Here is a 17,677-nt window from a genome sequence, read left to right as displayed (position 1 = left end):
AATTACTGCTTTGATGTGCCACGAGAATTCAGACCCAGGTTTGAATTTTTGCGACACAGTGCAGCAAAAATTTTCTGCGAATAACTTTATTATTTCAAACTTGCTTTCATTTGAACTTCAAATTAATTGAACTGATTTTTTGGTCCCATATCAGCACTGAGTAGAATATACTTGTCTAAAAATTTAGGCTCGACATGTTTCTAAAACATTTTTTGTCGAACTACTGAGAGTCAACTGTATTCCTATAATCGTTTAGTTGACATGGACAAATTCATCAGCCTTGAGGCTGGTGTGCCTGGTCAGATGGGCTTTTCTATTATTTTTATCATTAAGAAAATTGACTCCTTCAAAAAAAAAAAAAATAAAATAAATTGAGACTTCGTATCAAGGATGATGTTTCAGTTTATTCCTTTGCTCTACTAGATGATTATAATTAAATGGAATACCACATGACTCTGATGATATAACTTCCAAGCACCCATATTGACTCTGCAGTCTGAATAGAGGACGGTGTAAAGGCTGTAAACAAGACATGCTCAAATACCCCAATGAAAACAAAATAAAATGTATGGAAGAGTAATTTTGGAACTGAACTGTAATGATGAAGGATAAGCATAGTCATTTGAAGCTGTTTGGTCGCACTGAAGAAATTATTCGCATATTCTTGAATGCTTTAAAATGTTTATGCAGTGCCTGTGACAATTTTTACTGTTTATTCTTCAGAAAACAGCAACAACTAAACACTTTTAAAGAGAATAGCTGCTGTGCCATTCAGCGAAGATTGTATATAATGGATGCTGCTCATTGTGAACCAGCAAAGGGCCAACTTAAGAGTGCTGATTACTGTAGAACCCCTTTATGGTCACTCGGACCGGCAAAAATCTTTACCATATCACAGTTTTTACTATATCAGTTGGTGATGACATGGCCTTGGTAATTAAATGGCTACTTGCTAAACACATCTTGTTGCTTTATGAAGAAAAAAAAAAAAACTCTAAAATACCTTCCATCCCTCGCTTATCATCTCTCGGGCAATTTTCCTTTGCGATTTTTTTTGTTTACGAGTACATTTTGTGGAAAGTATACAACAGTTGCATCTTGCCTGTACTCACCTATGGGGCTGAAACGTGGAGGCTAACCAAGAGAGTTCTACTTAAGTTGAGGACAACCCAGAGGGCTATGGAACGAAAAATGGTAGGGGTAACATTAAGAGATAGAAAGCGTGCAGAGTGGGTCAGAGAAATAACTCAAGTTACTGACATTCTAGTGGAAATTAAGAAGAAGAAATGGACATGGGCAGGACATGTAGGGCGAAAAGAGGATAACCGATGGTCGCTGAGGGTAACAAACTGGATTCCAAGGGAAGGAAAGCGTAGCAGGGGGCGGCAGAAAGTTAGGTGGGCGGATGAGATTAAGAAGTTCGCAGGGGTCAAGTGGATGCAGCTAGCACAGAACCGGGTTAAGTGGAGAAATATGGGAGAGGCCTTCGCCCTGCAGTGGGTATAATCAGGCTGATGATGATGATGATGATGATGACATTTTGTGGCAGCACCTCTTTACCATGAATGTAATGTGGCTACAAATACAACTGAGTTTGATTTCATGTAAAATCCAAAGCCTTGAATGAACACGTCATTGTATACCGCTTTTTCTGTTATTTAAGAGGCAATAGGTGAGAAATGTGCATGGCGAGCACGGCAAAGCCACATACGCAGTGCCTTCACAAACCTGCATCCTAGTACACAAAGACTACACAGCACAAGAGGTCACCTCCATCGATCCCCGAATACTCCTATATGTCATGGTCACGGTCGTGGAGCAAAGTCTCCCCGATTCATGTACTTAATATATACTGTCCCCCAAAACATAAGGTGTAACTTTTTTCAAGCTCTTTGCAGAAGTAATGTGCGTGGCTGGACGCAACCCCCTACTCATTGTAGGAGGTTTAAATGTTCCGTGTCGGCAAGCGGCTACCTTACTGGAGAAATCCCGACATAGAAAATTGGCGGAACTAATTTCGAGCCGACGTCTTACCCTCCGTACCGATCCGGCCAACCCCACTCGCATGGGCAGCTCAGTAATCAGGTATACATGCCCTGATTTGACTCTTACCTGTAATATTCAGCACGTCGACAGGCTTAATACGGAAGACACCCTGGGTAGTGACCACTGTATTATCAATACCACTGTACACACACGACCCTTAAATGCCCCCAACTACAAGCACATATTCCCGATTGGACTAAGTTCTGCGTGACACTTCCCTTTATTGACATTGTTTGCTCGGGATATCATGAGTGGGTGACCTCTCTAATGACAGCTCTCTGCACTAACGAACAATGCATCCAACTCACCAACTCCACCTTTGAAGTAGACAACCATCTTCTCCATCTCTGGGAGGTGCGCCGCAGTCTTGCCAAATGATGAAAAAAACACAACAAGAAACTCAGACACCGCATTCTTGAACTCACCCAAAAGGCTGCAGACTATGCCGCTCAGTTAGCCGACACTAACTGGGTAGATCGATGTAACACTGCTGTGCGCCAGATGTCTGGTCGTAATACCTGGCGCCTGTTTCGTGCACTTATAGACGCCTTTCAAACACGTGCAGAAATGATGCAGCATCTCCATCGTGCCATTCATAACTTTCCTGGTACTGCAACACAGTTGGCCCGAACACTGTGTGACAGATATCTCTGTATCACAGTAGATCCTTGTCTTTCACAATGCTCATTGCAGTCTCAAAAAATCTGGAGCTGGGCGCCCCCTTCCAGTTCCATGATTTGAAGGAGGCCCAAGTCAAAATGAAGCACCGTATTCAAAACCTCAACCACGACGCTGTTAACACACTGCATACATTATGTCAAAAAATTTGGACAACCCTGCAGGGGCCACAGGATTGGAGGAGGTCAGTTTACATCCCCATTCCAAAGAAAGGCAGTGCCAAAGATTGTTCCAACTACCGCACGATCGCGCTTATTTCGCATGCTAGCAAGGTGATGTTAAAAATCCTGCAAGGTAGGCTGCAGCAGTATGTGGATCGGGAGCTTCCGGACGTGCAAGCTGGGTTTCGCAAGGGCAGAGGAACTAGAGACCAAATTGCCAACCTTCGCTGGATCATGGAAAAAGCAAGAGAGTTCCAGAAACCCATTTACTTCTGCTTTATTGATTATGCAAAAGCGTTTGACTGCGTAGATCACAGCAGATTGTGGCAAGCTCTCCAAGAGATGGGAGTTCCAATTCACCTCATCTGTCTCCTCAGGAACCTTTATGAAGGGCAAGGGGCCACAGTCAGAACTGGGCATGGTCTTACTGATTGGTTTCCGATTGAGAAAGGGGTGAGGCAAGGCTGCATACTGTCGCCCTGCCTATTTAACCTATATGCAGAGTGCATCATGAGGAAGGCCGGTCTGGACGAGTCTTCAGCTGGAGTGAAGATTGCTGGAAAACGTATCAACAACCTTAGATATGCGGATGATACCACTTTAATGGCAGAAAGTGAAGTGGAACTCAAGAGACTTCTGATGCGCGTACAAGAAGAGAGTGAGAAGTTCGGGCTTAAACTGAACATTAAAAAGACGAAGATCATGGCGTCTTGCCCTATCGAGTCCTGGAGCATCAATGGACAAGAAGTGGAAGCTGTGACAGATTTTCTGTTCTTGGGCTCCAAGATTACCTCGGAAGGAGACTGCAGCCATGAGGTTAGGAGACGCCTGCTTCTGGGAAAGAGAGCAATGGTTAGCCTTGACCGCCTAGTAAAGAGCAGAGACATTGGTCTGCCAACCAAGATCCGTATAACCCGTGCTATGGTCTTTCCAGTTGTGATGTATGGATGCGAGAGTTGGACTGTGAAAAAGGCTGACCGCCGAAGAATTGACGCGTTTGAATTGTGGTGCTGGCGAAGACTCTTAAGAGTTCCTTGGACTGCCAGAAGATCAGATCAGTCGATATTGTCGACCATAAACCCTGACTGCTCATTGGAGGGTCAAATTCTAAAGTTAAAGCTCAGCTACTTTGGTCATCTGATGAGAAGAGAGGAGTCGCTGGAGAAAGATTTGATGTTGGGAAAGGTTGAGGGTCGCCTGAGAAGGGGTAGGCAGCTAATGCGATGGTTAGATGGCATCCTCGAGGCACTGCAGATGAAGTTATGTGATGTTAGGAAGATAGTGAGAGACCGGAAAGCGTGGCGTGACATGGTCCATAGGGTCACGAAGAGTCGGACACGACTGAACGCCTGAACTGAACTGTAACGGGCCAGGACAAGGTTACCGTCAAACTTCTGGCGAATCTTCCGGATGGGGCCTACCATACCCTCCTTGAATACACTAACCAAATCTAAATGGGAGAGATTCCTCTTCCCCAGGACCGGAAGACAGCCTTAGTGACATTTACTCCTAAGGCAGGCAAGCCAGATGATGTGGAAAACCTGCGCCCTATCTCCTTCACATCTTATGTCGGCAAATTGATTGAGACTAGAAAAGGAGACAGGCACTTACTTCGAAACACGTCACACTTTTGCGGGTGCTATTTTCGGTTTTCGACCGCAGAAATCCACACAAGATATCCTTCTACAACTTCATCATGACATATTAAAGCGCAAAGAATTCCCTCACAATGACAAGGTAGTCCTGGCCTTAGATTTGAAAGGAGCCTTTGATAATGTCAAACATAAAGTGATACTCAGTCACCTTCAAGATACCGACTGTGGTCAGAATATATACCGATACACCTGGCAATTTCTTATGTGTCGACAGGCCTGTATTCAAATTCAGGACAAGAACATGGGCCCTATACCACCATATCCCAGGGTACACCACAGGGTGTAGTGTTGTCTCCCCCTCCTCTTCAACCTTGTAATAACAAACCTTCCCGCAAAATAAAGCTCCATGCATGGCATCCAATATGCCATATATGTGGATGATATCTCTATCTGGGCAACGGAAGGAAATCTTGGGCACATGGAAACATGCCTACAACAGGCAGCGGAGGTGGTGGATGCTTACACTGCGTACTGTGGTCTACAATATGCTCCCACCAAATCAGGATTTGTCTACATTCATCCCTCCTCTTGGGACAACACTTCAATTCACCTCATATTCCCTTCGGGTTCAATTAGAAAAGCCAAGGAGATCCGCATCCTCGGCCTCTTTATTCACCAACAACGCAGATCGGACACCACACTCGCGAAACTTCGCATGTGTGGCGACCAGGTGGGCCGTATGGTCCTCTGGGTCTCTAATAAGCATGGGGGGTTACGAAGTAAAGATGCCTTATGGCTGGCACATGCCTTCTTTACGAGTAGAATTCTCTTCTCAACCCCCTACCTTCACATGCGCAAACATGATGAGGACCAACTTGAGGTCATACACCGCAAAGTTGTCAAATGGGCTCTGGACCTTACCACTGCCACATCCAACCAGCATTTGTTAGACCTTGGGATGACCAACACTTATCGGGAACTCTGAGAGGCCTATCTTTTCAGCCAATATACGTGCCTATCACAAACACCATCCGGTCGCCGCATTCTTGACCAGCTACACATCCAATGCACCACCACCTTTGAGGAACTGGTACGAGCGCCAAAACCCATGGAGATGCGCCCTCTCGGTCAGACCCATTCCCTGTAATATGTCACACTCTGACCATAATGACCATTGCCAGGCGTGTGTGGAAGCACTGGAGCGGCATTATGGGCGACAACATGTATACTACAGGGACATTGCCGGTCCCAGTTCACCGCGGCAGTGGTCCAGAACACCAATACAGTGGCAGGACTCAGGTTCCAAGCCCACAACACAACGTACACGAAGGAAATCGCGATTGCGCTCACCCTCTCCCTCCCACAAGTGAAACATATCATTACGAACTCCAAGAAAATACTTTTTTCCTGCTGGATTATGGAACCGGAAATCATGTCCAGCTAGAATGTTCCGGTTTCCAGCTGGAAAATTGACACCTCCAGTCAAGCTCCAGCTGGAAAATTTCCTGCTGGAATAACTCTAGCTGGAATCTCATCTCCTTCCAGGGACTCTTGGGCAATAAGAATTAGCCCATCAGGCGACCCGCACGCTCTCTTGCCGGGCGCTCAAACTTGCTCGGGAAGTATACTCTGAGTCCACCCAATATCTGATCGCGTTCAAAGAAATTACCACATATTATAAGGACAACTGCCGCTGCTTTCCGGAACCCTAGATGTAAGGGCCTTCAGAGAGCGGACGAAAGGCTCTTTCGCAAAATTTTTACAAACTCAATGCTATGTCCAGCAGTCTTGAACTACCTCAATACAGACTTTGATGGAGGCTGCATGCAGCTAGAGTCACTCGATAATTTTCAGAGTAACGCAAAGGTCCCATCGCGTGCTGGCAATCATGACCGGCGCAACCATGAAGCTTCCAACTGCTCAAGGCGTGCCTCTGGTGCAGCTATATTCAAGTCAAACGCAGAGGACATTTTGAAAGCAGCATAGGCATTCATTCGCCTGTGCATTGCTTTGAAGAGCACCGCAGCCACTTTAGAAACAGTAGAATTTGCAAACTGTGAACAGTAAGCTTGTATGGAAGGCTGAGTGGCGGTCTGCATACAGATCATTCCAATCCTGCCAAAGAGCTCTATCAATTAATCTGAAACCTTGCTATTCTGTTGTGATTTTTGTTATTGTAATCACTAGCACTTAATTGCCTTCCACGATTACCACCATAAATGATTACATTGAATGAATGATTCTCTATGGCGATGCAGATGCCAACTAACTGTACGTCGTCACACATGCGCGCGCACACTATGACACACGCTCACTCGTACTTGCTTTTTAAACATCTTTATTGACACAACCAAAATCATTATCATGAATCATTATCACTCTTCGCTAAGCATTGTTACTCGTTTCCAGTCAGTTGCGACCATTGAAGTCGTCGTTTTACATATTAGTCGTTTCACAGTTATGATGAGTCATTCCTGGTCACTGTAGTCATTACCACTTATAGCTGAGCATTTTGACTCATTTTAAATAAGTTGCAATCATTACAAGTCATCGCTTGTCATATATGGTCGTTTTGTAGTCATTAGCAGTCATAATGAGTCATACCTAGTCATATCATTATCACTCATCACTAAGTTTTCCTCGTTTCCGGTCAATCGTGGCCATTCAAGTCGTTGTTTGACATATTGATCCTTTCATAGCTGTGATAAGTCATGCCTAGTCATTATCATTACCACTCATAGCTAAGCATTTTTACTCATTTCCAATCAGTTGCGGTCATTTCAAGTCGTCGTTTTATATATTGGTCGTTTCGTAGTCATGATGAGTCATTCTTAGTTAATGTAGTAATTGCAATTTGTAGTTAAGCATTTTACTCATTTCCAATCAGTTGTGGTCATTACAAGTCATTATTAATCAGCATAACCATTAGCATTAGTCATATTAACTATATCAATGCCTATTTATAACCTTTATTCATTACCTATCATCATCAATCGTTTTCATTCTTATTCTCCCTCCTCACACGTCCGCTGTTTGCGAGCGACACCTGCATAGATGCGACGCACAGATCACGTGCACACATTTTCGCTAAACGAGCTAGCCTGTAAAGGCTTTCACCTTAAAAATCTTTCCGGACTCATGCAGGTTGCTGCAGCCGAAGGCGCTGTAGCCTGGCATTCTGCCGCTAAGTACTTCTTACAGGAAAAAAAAAACCCCGAGAAACAAAACCCAAACGCAAAATACAGCAATCTCCGCACACGCACTGTGGTGAAAGGTGTCCACGCTGTGACTGTTTGGAGTCTTGATGCTTGATGGCGAAAGTGGGCAGTGGCACACCACGTGATCCATGCTGACCAATCAGTGGCACAGCGGCATGGGGAAAAGAATCATTTGTCACGACCACCACCACTTCTTGCTACCGCTGCCTCTTGCTTCCCGCTGCACAGTGTGAGTGTTTGGCAATGGCCAAACACTCACATAGCACAGAGGCCATAGTGCTTTCTGCAGCATGGAAGTGGGAAGTGGTTGCCAAGAGAGGTGCATTAGCCCTATGGCCCCCATTGTCTTAAACCGTCCCTGTCAACAGCAAGTTAACTCGCGTGACAAGTGCAAGACATAGTATCGCTCATAGCCTGAGTCGCTTTGGGATGTTAAACACCATAAACTAAACTATGTAAAAGACACTGTTGTTCTGAAAAGCAACAATTTTTCACCGCCAGTCTACGAACTAGAAATTCATTTTATGAACATTGCTAGGTTAGAAAGTTTGAATAGCGAAAACATGTGGTGCTAATTGAATTCAATACTGAATGCTCAGCAGCACATCCAAGAATAGGACGGGACAGAGAAGTTCTGACTATCAATGCTTGTTGATAGTCAGTTTCTCTGTTCCATCCCTTCCTATTCTTAATTGGTGCACTAACTGTTGTGCAATATGAGTGTGTACCAAGTTTCCCAGATTTCACCTTTACCTGAGCACAAACCCAGGTGAAAAAAAGAAACCTTGAGTCCCATTGGGGTTTCCAATTAGAATATTCCCAATTGGGCTTTTGTGACCAATTGGGATGCCAGGATCAGTAGAATATGTTCCAATTGGATTGACCTTCACTTGGAACATTTCCATTGGGTAATAATACACATTCTGACATTCCATTTGGATTCAGTTACATACAAATGAAACCAACTGAAATGTCAGATTGGTTCCAGTTGTGTATTTGGAATGTTGCCTCATTGGGAGCCTACAAAAACTGTTGGCTCCTACTGCAAGTTACAACTCCAAGTAGGTTTGGAATGTCGCATTCAATGGCCTGAAAAAGTGACACAACTCCAATTGTTGTGCATCGAAATAAATTTTCTTTAGGCTTATATACTCCATTTGGGAACAGGGTATGCTTGATCATCAAGCGAAGGTCTTGTTTTTAATTATGACTGCAGTGATTGTAGAAATGACTAAAGCAGCTTAGGAGATTAAGCTACTTATATCTTCTTTGCAAGAACCTGATTAGTTTGCTGCTGTATGTTTGTAAAGAAGTAATATGCAGATTGCACTCGAGGAAATTTAATTTTAGCTTCTAAGCAGAATGGCAGAACCAACTGCAAGCCATGTCCAGTTGGACCTTTTAAGTGGACAATCCTAGCGCAATTGGTTCCAATTTAGTCCATTTCATTCCAGTTAAAATGACAATTCAGACCCATTTAAAGGTTCTTATTGCCCAGGAATGCTATTTCCAAACAGTTCAATGTTATGAATATTCTCACACCCCTATCCTCTGGTGAGATGTCTAGGTGGCCAAGAAACACTCATATTAAAATTTTGAATTTTTTAAAAGTATTTAATAGGTTAGTTCTAATTAAATAATTAGCTATATTTGTAGGATGAAAAAATTACTGCAGGCCAGGCTTCTGACTCTCAATAGCACCGAGTCGGTTTCGTTTGCCGATATTAAAAAGTTGACTGCATTTTTCTGGCGCTCTTCGTAAATATTCAGTGTGCAAGGCGCATACAACTTACCGCTGTTCATAATGAGACACGCGTGCGTATATGTGTGTGTGTTCATGCCAAAGTTGGCCAGCCCAGTCAATCATTCAACTTTGTTCTGATTTTTTGTTTGTTTTTTCTTCACAGGATTGAAATTTTGGCCACACTTACAACTGATGTAAGACACCTCGTTTCAAAGCTTAATGAGATCAAGCCAAAAGGGTGCATCGATTTTGTAACTGCTCTCCGCACTGCTCGCGTACGTTGCTTTCTTCTTCTTCTTTTTTGACTATGCACAAAACATTGGTAGCCATGTTCAAGAATAACAGTTTTTATAATACTTGGATAATATGTTGCTTGTAAGATGAGCTGATGTGGACAGAGTGTTAACATTAACACCAAGATGAGCTAAGAAACAGCACCACATTGCCACATATGTGCCATTCCAAAACCCAAGGTCATCAAAATTATCCTTGTTGATGGTGAAAGTGCAAAAAAACAAGAACAATAGCAAAAGACAGGCAAACTAGCATTTACTTCCAACTGGTCAGTTAGAAGTAAACGCTCTTGTGTCTGTTTTTTGCTATAGTCTTTGTTTTTTGCGATATTGAAAATGCAACGTTGCTCATAAAAAGAATCTGAATTGAAGCCATATCAATACGGTGAGGTTTAAAATCGATTCGCATTGGGATCGAATATGCCACATATGGCTGCCAGATATAGAGGAATCAGTTGGGAACAAGAGGAAAATTAGAAAAATACTGCCTTTTAATGTCTGTAATGATATGGTAGCTAGGCATATGGGTTTTCACAACCCAAGGCGACATCAGCTGTGCGAGACACATACCATAGTGGAAAGCTCCTGGGGTGCTTCTTTAGCAGTGCACGAGACAGTACACCATCACTTTAAATTTTACCTTCGCCGAAACACATCTACTGCAGCTGGGAAATTTTAACGTCAACGTTCAAGTGTGCTAACCACAGAGCCATCATGGTGGGCGTCCATACCCTTACTGCATAGTTGGAAAACTGGTTGATTCCATAATTTCACACCATAAGTGCAGTCGCTTTTATTTTGTTTGTTACACGCAGCCAAGCTTAAAAAACAAGGGTGAGCACTCATGCAAAATCCACAATCAAGAAAAATGGCACCAGTTGTGTCATTGCACCTTCTGTCACCTTGCTAGAGAGGTACTTATCACAGCCAGCCGGTCAGGCACCATGACCTTGCAGTTGCTTTTTTAGCTGCTCTTTCCACGCAGCCTTTATCATTGCAGTGACATGTTTTTAATACCGCCTATTTATTACACTGCACGGTGAATCTCCAGTTGTTAGGAGTGCTCCTATTGTCTGCCTCTTTTGGAACATTTTGTTATGCTAATTTTTGAGTGACGAACCAACTAGCCCAACCTCACACTTGTCTATTTATTTCCAGCTGGTGCTCCGCAACCGTCCAGACAAGTTCTACAAGATGCGGATTGTCGTTTTTGTAGGCAGCCCTGTCACATCAGATGAGGAAGAGGTTTGTGTGCAGCTTAGTCTCTGGTTTGTGAACCCCTACTCCTGATGTTTCTTCTTTTAGCTTGCGTGCCTTGCAAAAAGACTGAAGAAAGAAAAGGTGAAAGTGGACATTGTGAATTTTGGAGATGACGTGAGTAGTGTTTTGTTTGCTTGCTGTTATGGTGTGTGAAATTGCATTTGTAGCGGTTCTCATTTTTGCCTCTAGGTCTTCAATAATGGGTCTCTAACATCCTTTCTCAGCATCCTAAATGAAGGAGGTGATGGTGGGTAAGTGTTGCCATAAAAGCACATGCTGTATTAAGGGCAGAGCACGCTAGCAGGGGCTGTTACAGTTTGTAGTTTGACTCTTTAGTTGTTATCATTTATGCATGAAGCTTGAATGCAAACTTTAACGCAAGGTTGTTAAGGTTCCCATTCAGTAAAAAAACTGGCATGGTCACATTGTGAATTATGAGCGTGCCTCGAGCAAACTCGAGTAGTTGGCAGGTGACAAGGTGCTGATTGGTTGGCGGTTTGTGCGACGCCACACGTCATGGCTGAATTTTCAGGAGCTCCCAACTTGGGCTACTCTTTTGAGATAGACCCACCGAAACCTTTCAAACTGTGAGTCAGACAGCTGTGGGTGTGTGTCGCCCCTTCCAACTTCGACGGCACACACCATATGATCTGTCAACTGAGGTAAGCCAGTTCAAATCATGCAAAACCATGGAAAGTCAAGGTAAATCATGCAAAAACAGGGCTAACTGTACTAACACACCATATTTGTGATTAGCCCCAAGCTAAACCGTCCGGTCATTTTGTTAACACAGAATGTGTTGCACACCTGGTTCCCTAATCCTAATCATGATGAAAATGAAGAGTGTGCAATGTATGTGGCAGGAGGTGAACGTGCTTCTTTGGCATAGCAGAGAAGTAGTACGCCCCCCACTGAGCAATCAGTTCAGTTCAGTCGTTCAGTCGTGTCCAACTCTTCGTGACCCTATGGACCATATCACGCCATGCTTCCCGGTCTCTCACTATCTTCTCACATAACTTCATCTGCAGCGTCTCGAGGATGCCATCTAACCATTGCGTTTGCTGCCTACTCCTTCTTCGGTGACCCTCAACCTTTCCCAACATCAAATATTTCTCCAGCGACTCCTCTCTTCTCATCAGATGACCAAAGTAGCTGAGCTTTAACTTTAGAAATTGACCCTCCAATGAGCAGTCAAGGTTTATGGTCGACAATATTGACTGATTTGATCTTCTGGCCATCCAAGGAACTCTCAAGAGTCTCCGCCAGCACCTCAATTCAAATGCGTCAATTCTTTGGCGGTCAGCCTTCTTCACAGTCCAACTCTCGCATCCATACATCACAACTGGAAAGACCATAGCACGAGTTATACGGATCTTGGTTGGCAGTGTAATGTCTCTGCTCTTTACTAGGCGGTCAAGGCTAGCCATGGCTCTCTTTCCCAGAAGCAGGCGTCTCCTAATTTCATGGCTGCAGTCTCCATCCGGGGTAAACTTGGAGCCCAAGAAGAGAAAATCTGTCACAGCTTCCACTTCTTGTCCATTGATGCTCCAGGACTTGATAGGGCAAGACGCCATGATCTTGGTCTTTTTAATGTTCAATTTGCCCAAACTTCTCACTCTCTTCTTGTACGCACATCAGAAGTCTCTTGATTTCCACTTCACTTTCTGCCATTAAAGTGGTATCATCCGCATATCTAAGGTTGTTGATACGTTTTCCAGCAATCTTCACTCCAGCTCAAGACTCATCTAGTTGGAACAATCTTTGGCACTGCCTTTCTTTGGAATGAAGATGTAAACTGACCTCCTCCAATCCTGTGGCCACTGCAGGGTTGTCCAAATTTGCTGACATAATGTATACAGAATGTTAACAGTGTCGTCATGGTTGAGGTTTTGAAGCAACTCAGCTGGAATGCCATCAATGCCGCTAGCTTTGTTCTTAGCAAGGCTGGCTAAGGCCCATTCAACTTCACTCTTCAGGATGCCCGGCTCGAGATCAGTAATCACAACCGTCTTATGTTGGGTCTGCACATCCAGGTCCTTCTTGTACAGTTCTTCTGTGTATTCCTGCCACCTCTTCTTTATCTCTGAGGCTTCAGTGAGGTCCCTGCCTCGTTTGTCCTTTATCACGCCCAGCTTAGCACAGAAGCTTCCTTTGATATCTTTGATTGTCTTATACAGAGCTCTTGTGTTCCTCAATTGGCTGTTGTCCTCAACTGCTTGGCACTGTATGTTCAGGAAGGCATTCTTATCTCTTCTTGCTATTTTCTGAACATCCGCATTGAGAACCTTGTATCTTTCTCTTTCCCCCATAACTTTTGCCATCCTCCTTTCCTCAACTATTTGCAAAGCCTCTGCAGATAACCAGTTTGCTTTCTTGCATTTCTTTTGCTTTGGAACTACCTTAGTAGCAACTTCTTGTATTATATCACGAACATCAGTCCACATCTCTTCAGGCTCTTTGTCTTCTAGATCTAATTCTTGAAATCGATTCCTCACTTCCACAGCATGTTCTGATGGAATTTGATCCAGATCATACCTGAAAAGCCTTCTAGTTTTCTGCGTTTTCCTCAATCGAAGCTTAAATTTGGCAACAAGAAGCTGATGATTGGTGCCACAATCGGCCCCAGGCCTTGTTTTTACTGCTTGTATAGTGCTTCTCCATCTCTGCCGGCAAAGAATATAATCAATCTGATTCCTGTACAGACCGTCTGGTGAAGTCCATGTGTACAGGCGCCTCTTGTGTTGTTGAAAATGAGTATTCGCTATGGTCAGGTTGTTTTCTTAACAAAACTCTACTAGCCTCTGCCCAGCTTCATTTGGCTCACAAGGACCGAACTTGCCTGTAATTCCGGATATTTCTTCACTCCCCACCTTAGCATTCCAGTCTCCTATGAGAAAAAGGACGTCTGATGATGTAGTGTGGTCTAAAAGGCATTGCAGGTCAGCATAAAATCTCTCAACGTCAGCTTCTTCAGAGGTAGTGGTTGGTGCATAGACTTGGATAACTGTTATGTTGAAAGGGTGACCTTTGATCCGAAGTGAAATCATTCGGTCGTTTTTGGGGTTGTACCCTAGCACTGCTTTGCCCATTCTTCTGTTTACTATGAGAGCGACCCCATTCCTTCTCCTGGATTCGTGCCCACAATAAAAGACATAATGGTCGCCGGAATTAAATTCTCCCATTCCGGTCCACTTGAGCTCGCTGATACCCAAGATATCAATGTTCAATCTGTCCATTTCTCGCTTGACGACATCCAGTTTACCTTGCGTCATAGATCTTACATTCATGTTGCTATGTGATATATCTCCTCGCAACATCGGACTTTCTGGTCACTTCCCGACACATCCACAACTGAGCGTCCTTTCGGCTTTAGCCCAGCCACTTTATTCGTCCTGGAGCTACTAGAAATCGCCCCTTTGTTCATCCCCAGTAACATGTGGGATGCCTTCCAACCTGGGGGGCTCATCCTCCGGCGCCATATCATTAATGCTATTGTGACTGGTCATAGGGTTTTCTTGGCAGGAAATACTGGAGTGGGTTGCCATTACCTTCTCCAGTGAATCACATTTTGTCAGAACTCTCTGCCGTGACCTGTCTATTTTGGGTGGCCCTACACAGCAGAGCTCACGACTTCATCGAGTTTCGCAAGCCCTTCCGCCGCAACAAGGCAGTGATCCATGAAGGTGCCACTGAGCAAAGGGCATAGCAAAAAGGGTAGCTTCAGCACAAAGACCAACAGTATGGTACTCTATTCGTGGCTGCAGCTTAAGGATAAAGCGAGAATGAAAGAAATGATGTTAAAAAGAAAAGTTAAATATGATTTTTTCCTGTAGTGCCCCCCACTAATGGCCACCAGGTCAAGGGTATATTTGGTGGTTCAAGCCTGGTCTAGCTTCATGTTCATGATCAAACTTTAGTTGGGCTTCCTGACTCCATTATGCCTTTAATTTGAATATGTCGTTACTCCATTGGTTTTCTTTAACGTCCTCTACTCTTTACTGTTAACATTTCATTACATTGGTGAGGTAAGCCTCTTTTGCACGCAGTGCTGGTTTTGTCGAGCCACAGAAGGTAGGCATAAATCATTTGTGGACCACTTTCTGCACTGCACTCAATCTGTTTACTCCGTTACTGAAGGACACTAGCAAACTTGATCGCATCTTTTCAGTTAAGGCCAGTGCATGCAGGGCTATGTGTGCAACTGCAATGTCATTGTCCATAGTTCGTTGCCTTGCTGATACTCACTTAAAGGAGCGAAATAGTAAGACACGTCAACTGATCGAGAGATTGCAGTAATGACTTCAGAAGTCACCAGTGGCTTCCAATGAGCAGACTTTTTTTTTTTAAATTCAATCATTTTTTTTTTTTTTCATTGTTCTACGCAAAACATTGTGTGCCATTATTTTGAGTTGATGGCAACCAAAAATGAAGCGGGCAAGTTTGCATGCATTTCATAATATGCATATATGGCATGCAGATCACCCCCCCTCCCCTTTCCACACACACACGTACACACGCGCACACACACACACACACATGTGCGCACACACACATGCACGCACGCACACGCGCACACGCGCGCGTGCACTTGCACATGTTTTCTGGCTATCCATCCATGCAAACAGTGGCAAAAAAAAATTGAAGGGAAAGCTTTGGCACTGCTGACACTTCATATCTTTTAGGCAGTGCCAGTATTTCGCACTCAACAGATGGCAGAGCTATGTCATCATTTTCCACACTGTGTTATTACGTTAATACACCAGCTGACCTATGTCTATTGCCTAGAGTGATCACCGTTGTCCTTTTCTTTCCGTGATTACTTCGTAATTTGCTTGTGCAACAGAGTTTTGAAAGTTCATGATGCTGCACTGTTTGTGTCTCAGTTGAATAAAGGTGCAGCATAGCAAGAACAGGTTGCACAATGATGGGATGGACAGGCATTTAGGAAAAGAGACATGCAAGTCAGTATCTGTACTTGTCATACCATTTCTGTATGCTGTTCTTGTTTCACAATATCTTTTTCTGCCAAGAGTGCTTACGTGTACATGTACCTAATGTAAATGACATTCAAATTGCATAAACAGTTGTCAAGGCACAAAGCTGGGCTAGTTGGTGTGTCATTTTTAATTAAAAAGACTAGCACATGAGGACAAACACATTTTTTAAAATTTATTTTTATTTATTTTATTTTGAGACACTGTCAATCCCGATCAGGGATTTTTACAGGAGTGGATTACAACAAGGGCTTGCAGACATTTGCTCATACAGGCATTCATGCATATGTAGAAAAGAGCAACTGAAAACTTCTGCAACAAAAGTAAGAAAGGCAAATGCATTAACTACAAAAACAAAAGATACTGTCATTCACAGGTTGACGTATCACAGATTCGCATTATACATGCAAAGTAAAAGAAAGGCAGATTAATGATGAAATCACTTCCTATTTGTTGACAGCACAGATTTGCTATCAAGTTTAACAAATTTGTTGATAGTGGACTGTGAGACCGCTGTCTGATCTAAAGAGTTCCAGTCCCTCACAGCTCGCGGGAAATACGAGGAACTGTATGTGTTATATTAGCACAAATTTCAGTATTCTTGGAGTGTGAATTGATGCTTATCTGAGGTTTCTCTAGAAGTATTTAAAGAAATGTAGGTGTCAGGATTTGCTTTAATCTTGTTATGCAGGATGAGATACAGAAATTTGAGACGTTGTAGCACCGCACGGCTAGTTAATGTATGAAGACTGATCTCGGCCAGCATTTGCGTCGGTGAGTCGGTTCGCCTATATCTGTTACAGATAAAATATGCGGCTTTCGCTTAACAGCTTCGAGCGTAGATATTTGATTTTGGGTGAACAGAAACCACACCACGTTCGCATATTCAACTGTTGGGCGTGTAATCATCACATAAGCCAAAAGCTTGGCTTCCTTCGTAGAATAGCGCAGGATCCTTTTCAGGAACTTAGCTTTCGCATCGCTTTGTTTGCCACATGGTCCACATGAGCCGCCCATCCCAGTTCTGATGATATCACAATGCCCAAATACTTATACTCAGTGACAGTGTTCAGGATGCAACTGTACGAAAAACAAAGCTTGAATTTCTTTTTTGTAATTAGCATTCATACTTTTTTATTAAGGTTGACAGCCATTTGCCACTTTGTGCACCATTGGACTATCAAATTAAAATCTTTGTTAAGAGCAATTTGATCCTGACGCTTTTGCACTTCTCTATACAGGACACAGCCGTCTGCGAATAACCTAATCGTAGATTCCACATTGCTAGTATTGTTGTTTGTAAACAGAAGGAACAGGATAGGGGCTAAAACGAAGCCCTGAGGTACACTCGAAAGGACTGATGCAATTTGGGAAGTGTGGGCACCGTACTGAACAAAATGGTGCCGATCAGATAAATAACAGCTTATCCATTGAACAGTTGGCCAATCCCTTAAAATGTGTTCAAGTTTTAATAGCAGTTTTGCATGACAGACACGATCAAAGGCCTTAGAAAAGTCTATATAAATTATGTCTATTTGTGTTTGGTCCTTTAATTGTCTTAGCGAAATCATGCAGGATCTCATCAAGTTGGGTAATGGTAGACAGACCTCTCCTGAAGCCATGTTGGTAGGGATGGAGGATGTCTTTTTCAACGAACTCTGTGATGGATTTTAAAATTATATGTTCTA

The 17,677-nt window shown here is 43.4% G+C and overlaps 1 protein-coding gene across 2 annotated transcripts in view; it reads left to right on the top strand.

Annotated features, from left to right (window-relative positions):
* Window positions 1–17,677, top strand: part of LOC146206656 (26S proteasome non-ATPase regulatory subunit 4-like) — a 52,312-nt gene that overhangs the window by 9,099 nt on the left and 25,536 nt on the right. For both annotated transcript variants that reach the window (XM_084591423.1, XM_084591424.1), the window contains exons 3-6: window positions 9,606–9,717; window positions 10,894–10,980; window positions 11,041–11,109; window positions 11,185–11,246. In XM_084591423.1, coding sequence (XP_084447549.1) covers window positions 9,606–9,717; window positions 10,894–10,980; window positions 11,041–11,109; window positions 11,185–11,246 — 330 coding nt within the window. The remainder of the gene's footprint in view (window positions 1–9,605; window positions 9,718–10,893; window positions 10,981–11,040; window positions 11,110–11,184; window positions 11,247–17,677) is intronic.

This window comes from Amblyomma maculatum, chromosome 1 (genome assembly GCF_055883805.1).
Source record: "Amblyomma maculatum isolate TAMU_Amacu chromosome 1, ASM5588380v1, whole genome shotgun sequence".
NCBI classification, from domain to species: domain Eukaryota; kingdom Metazoa; phylum Arthropoda; class Arachnida; order Ixodida; family Ixodidae; genus Amblyomma; species Amblyomma maculatum.
This window is presented reverse-complemented; position numbering and strand designations above follow the sequence as displayed.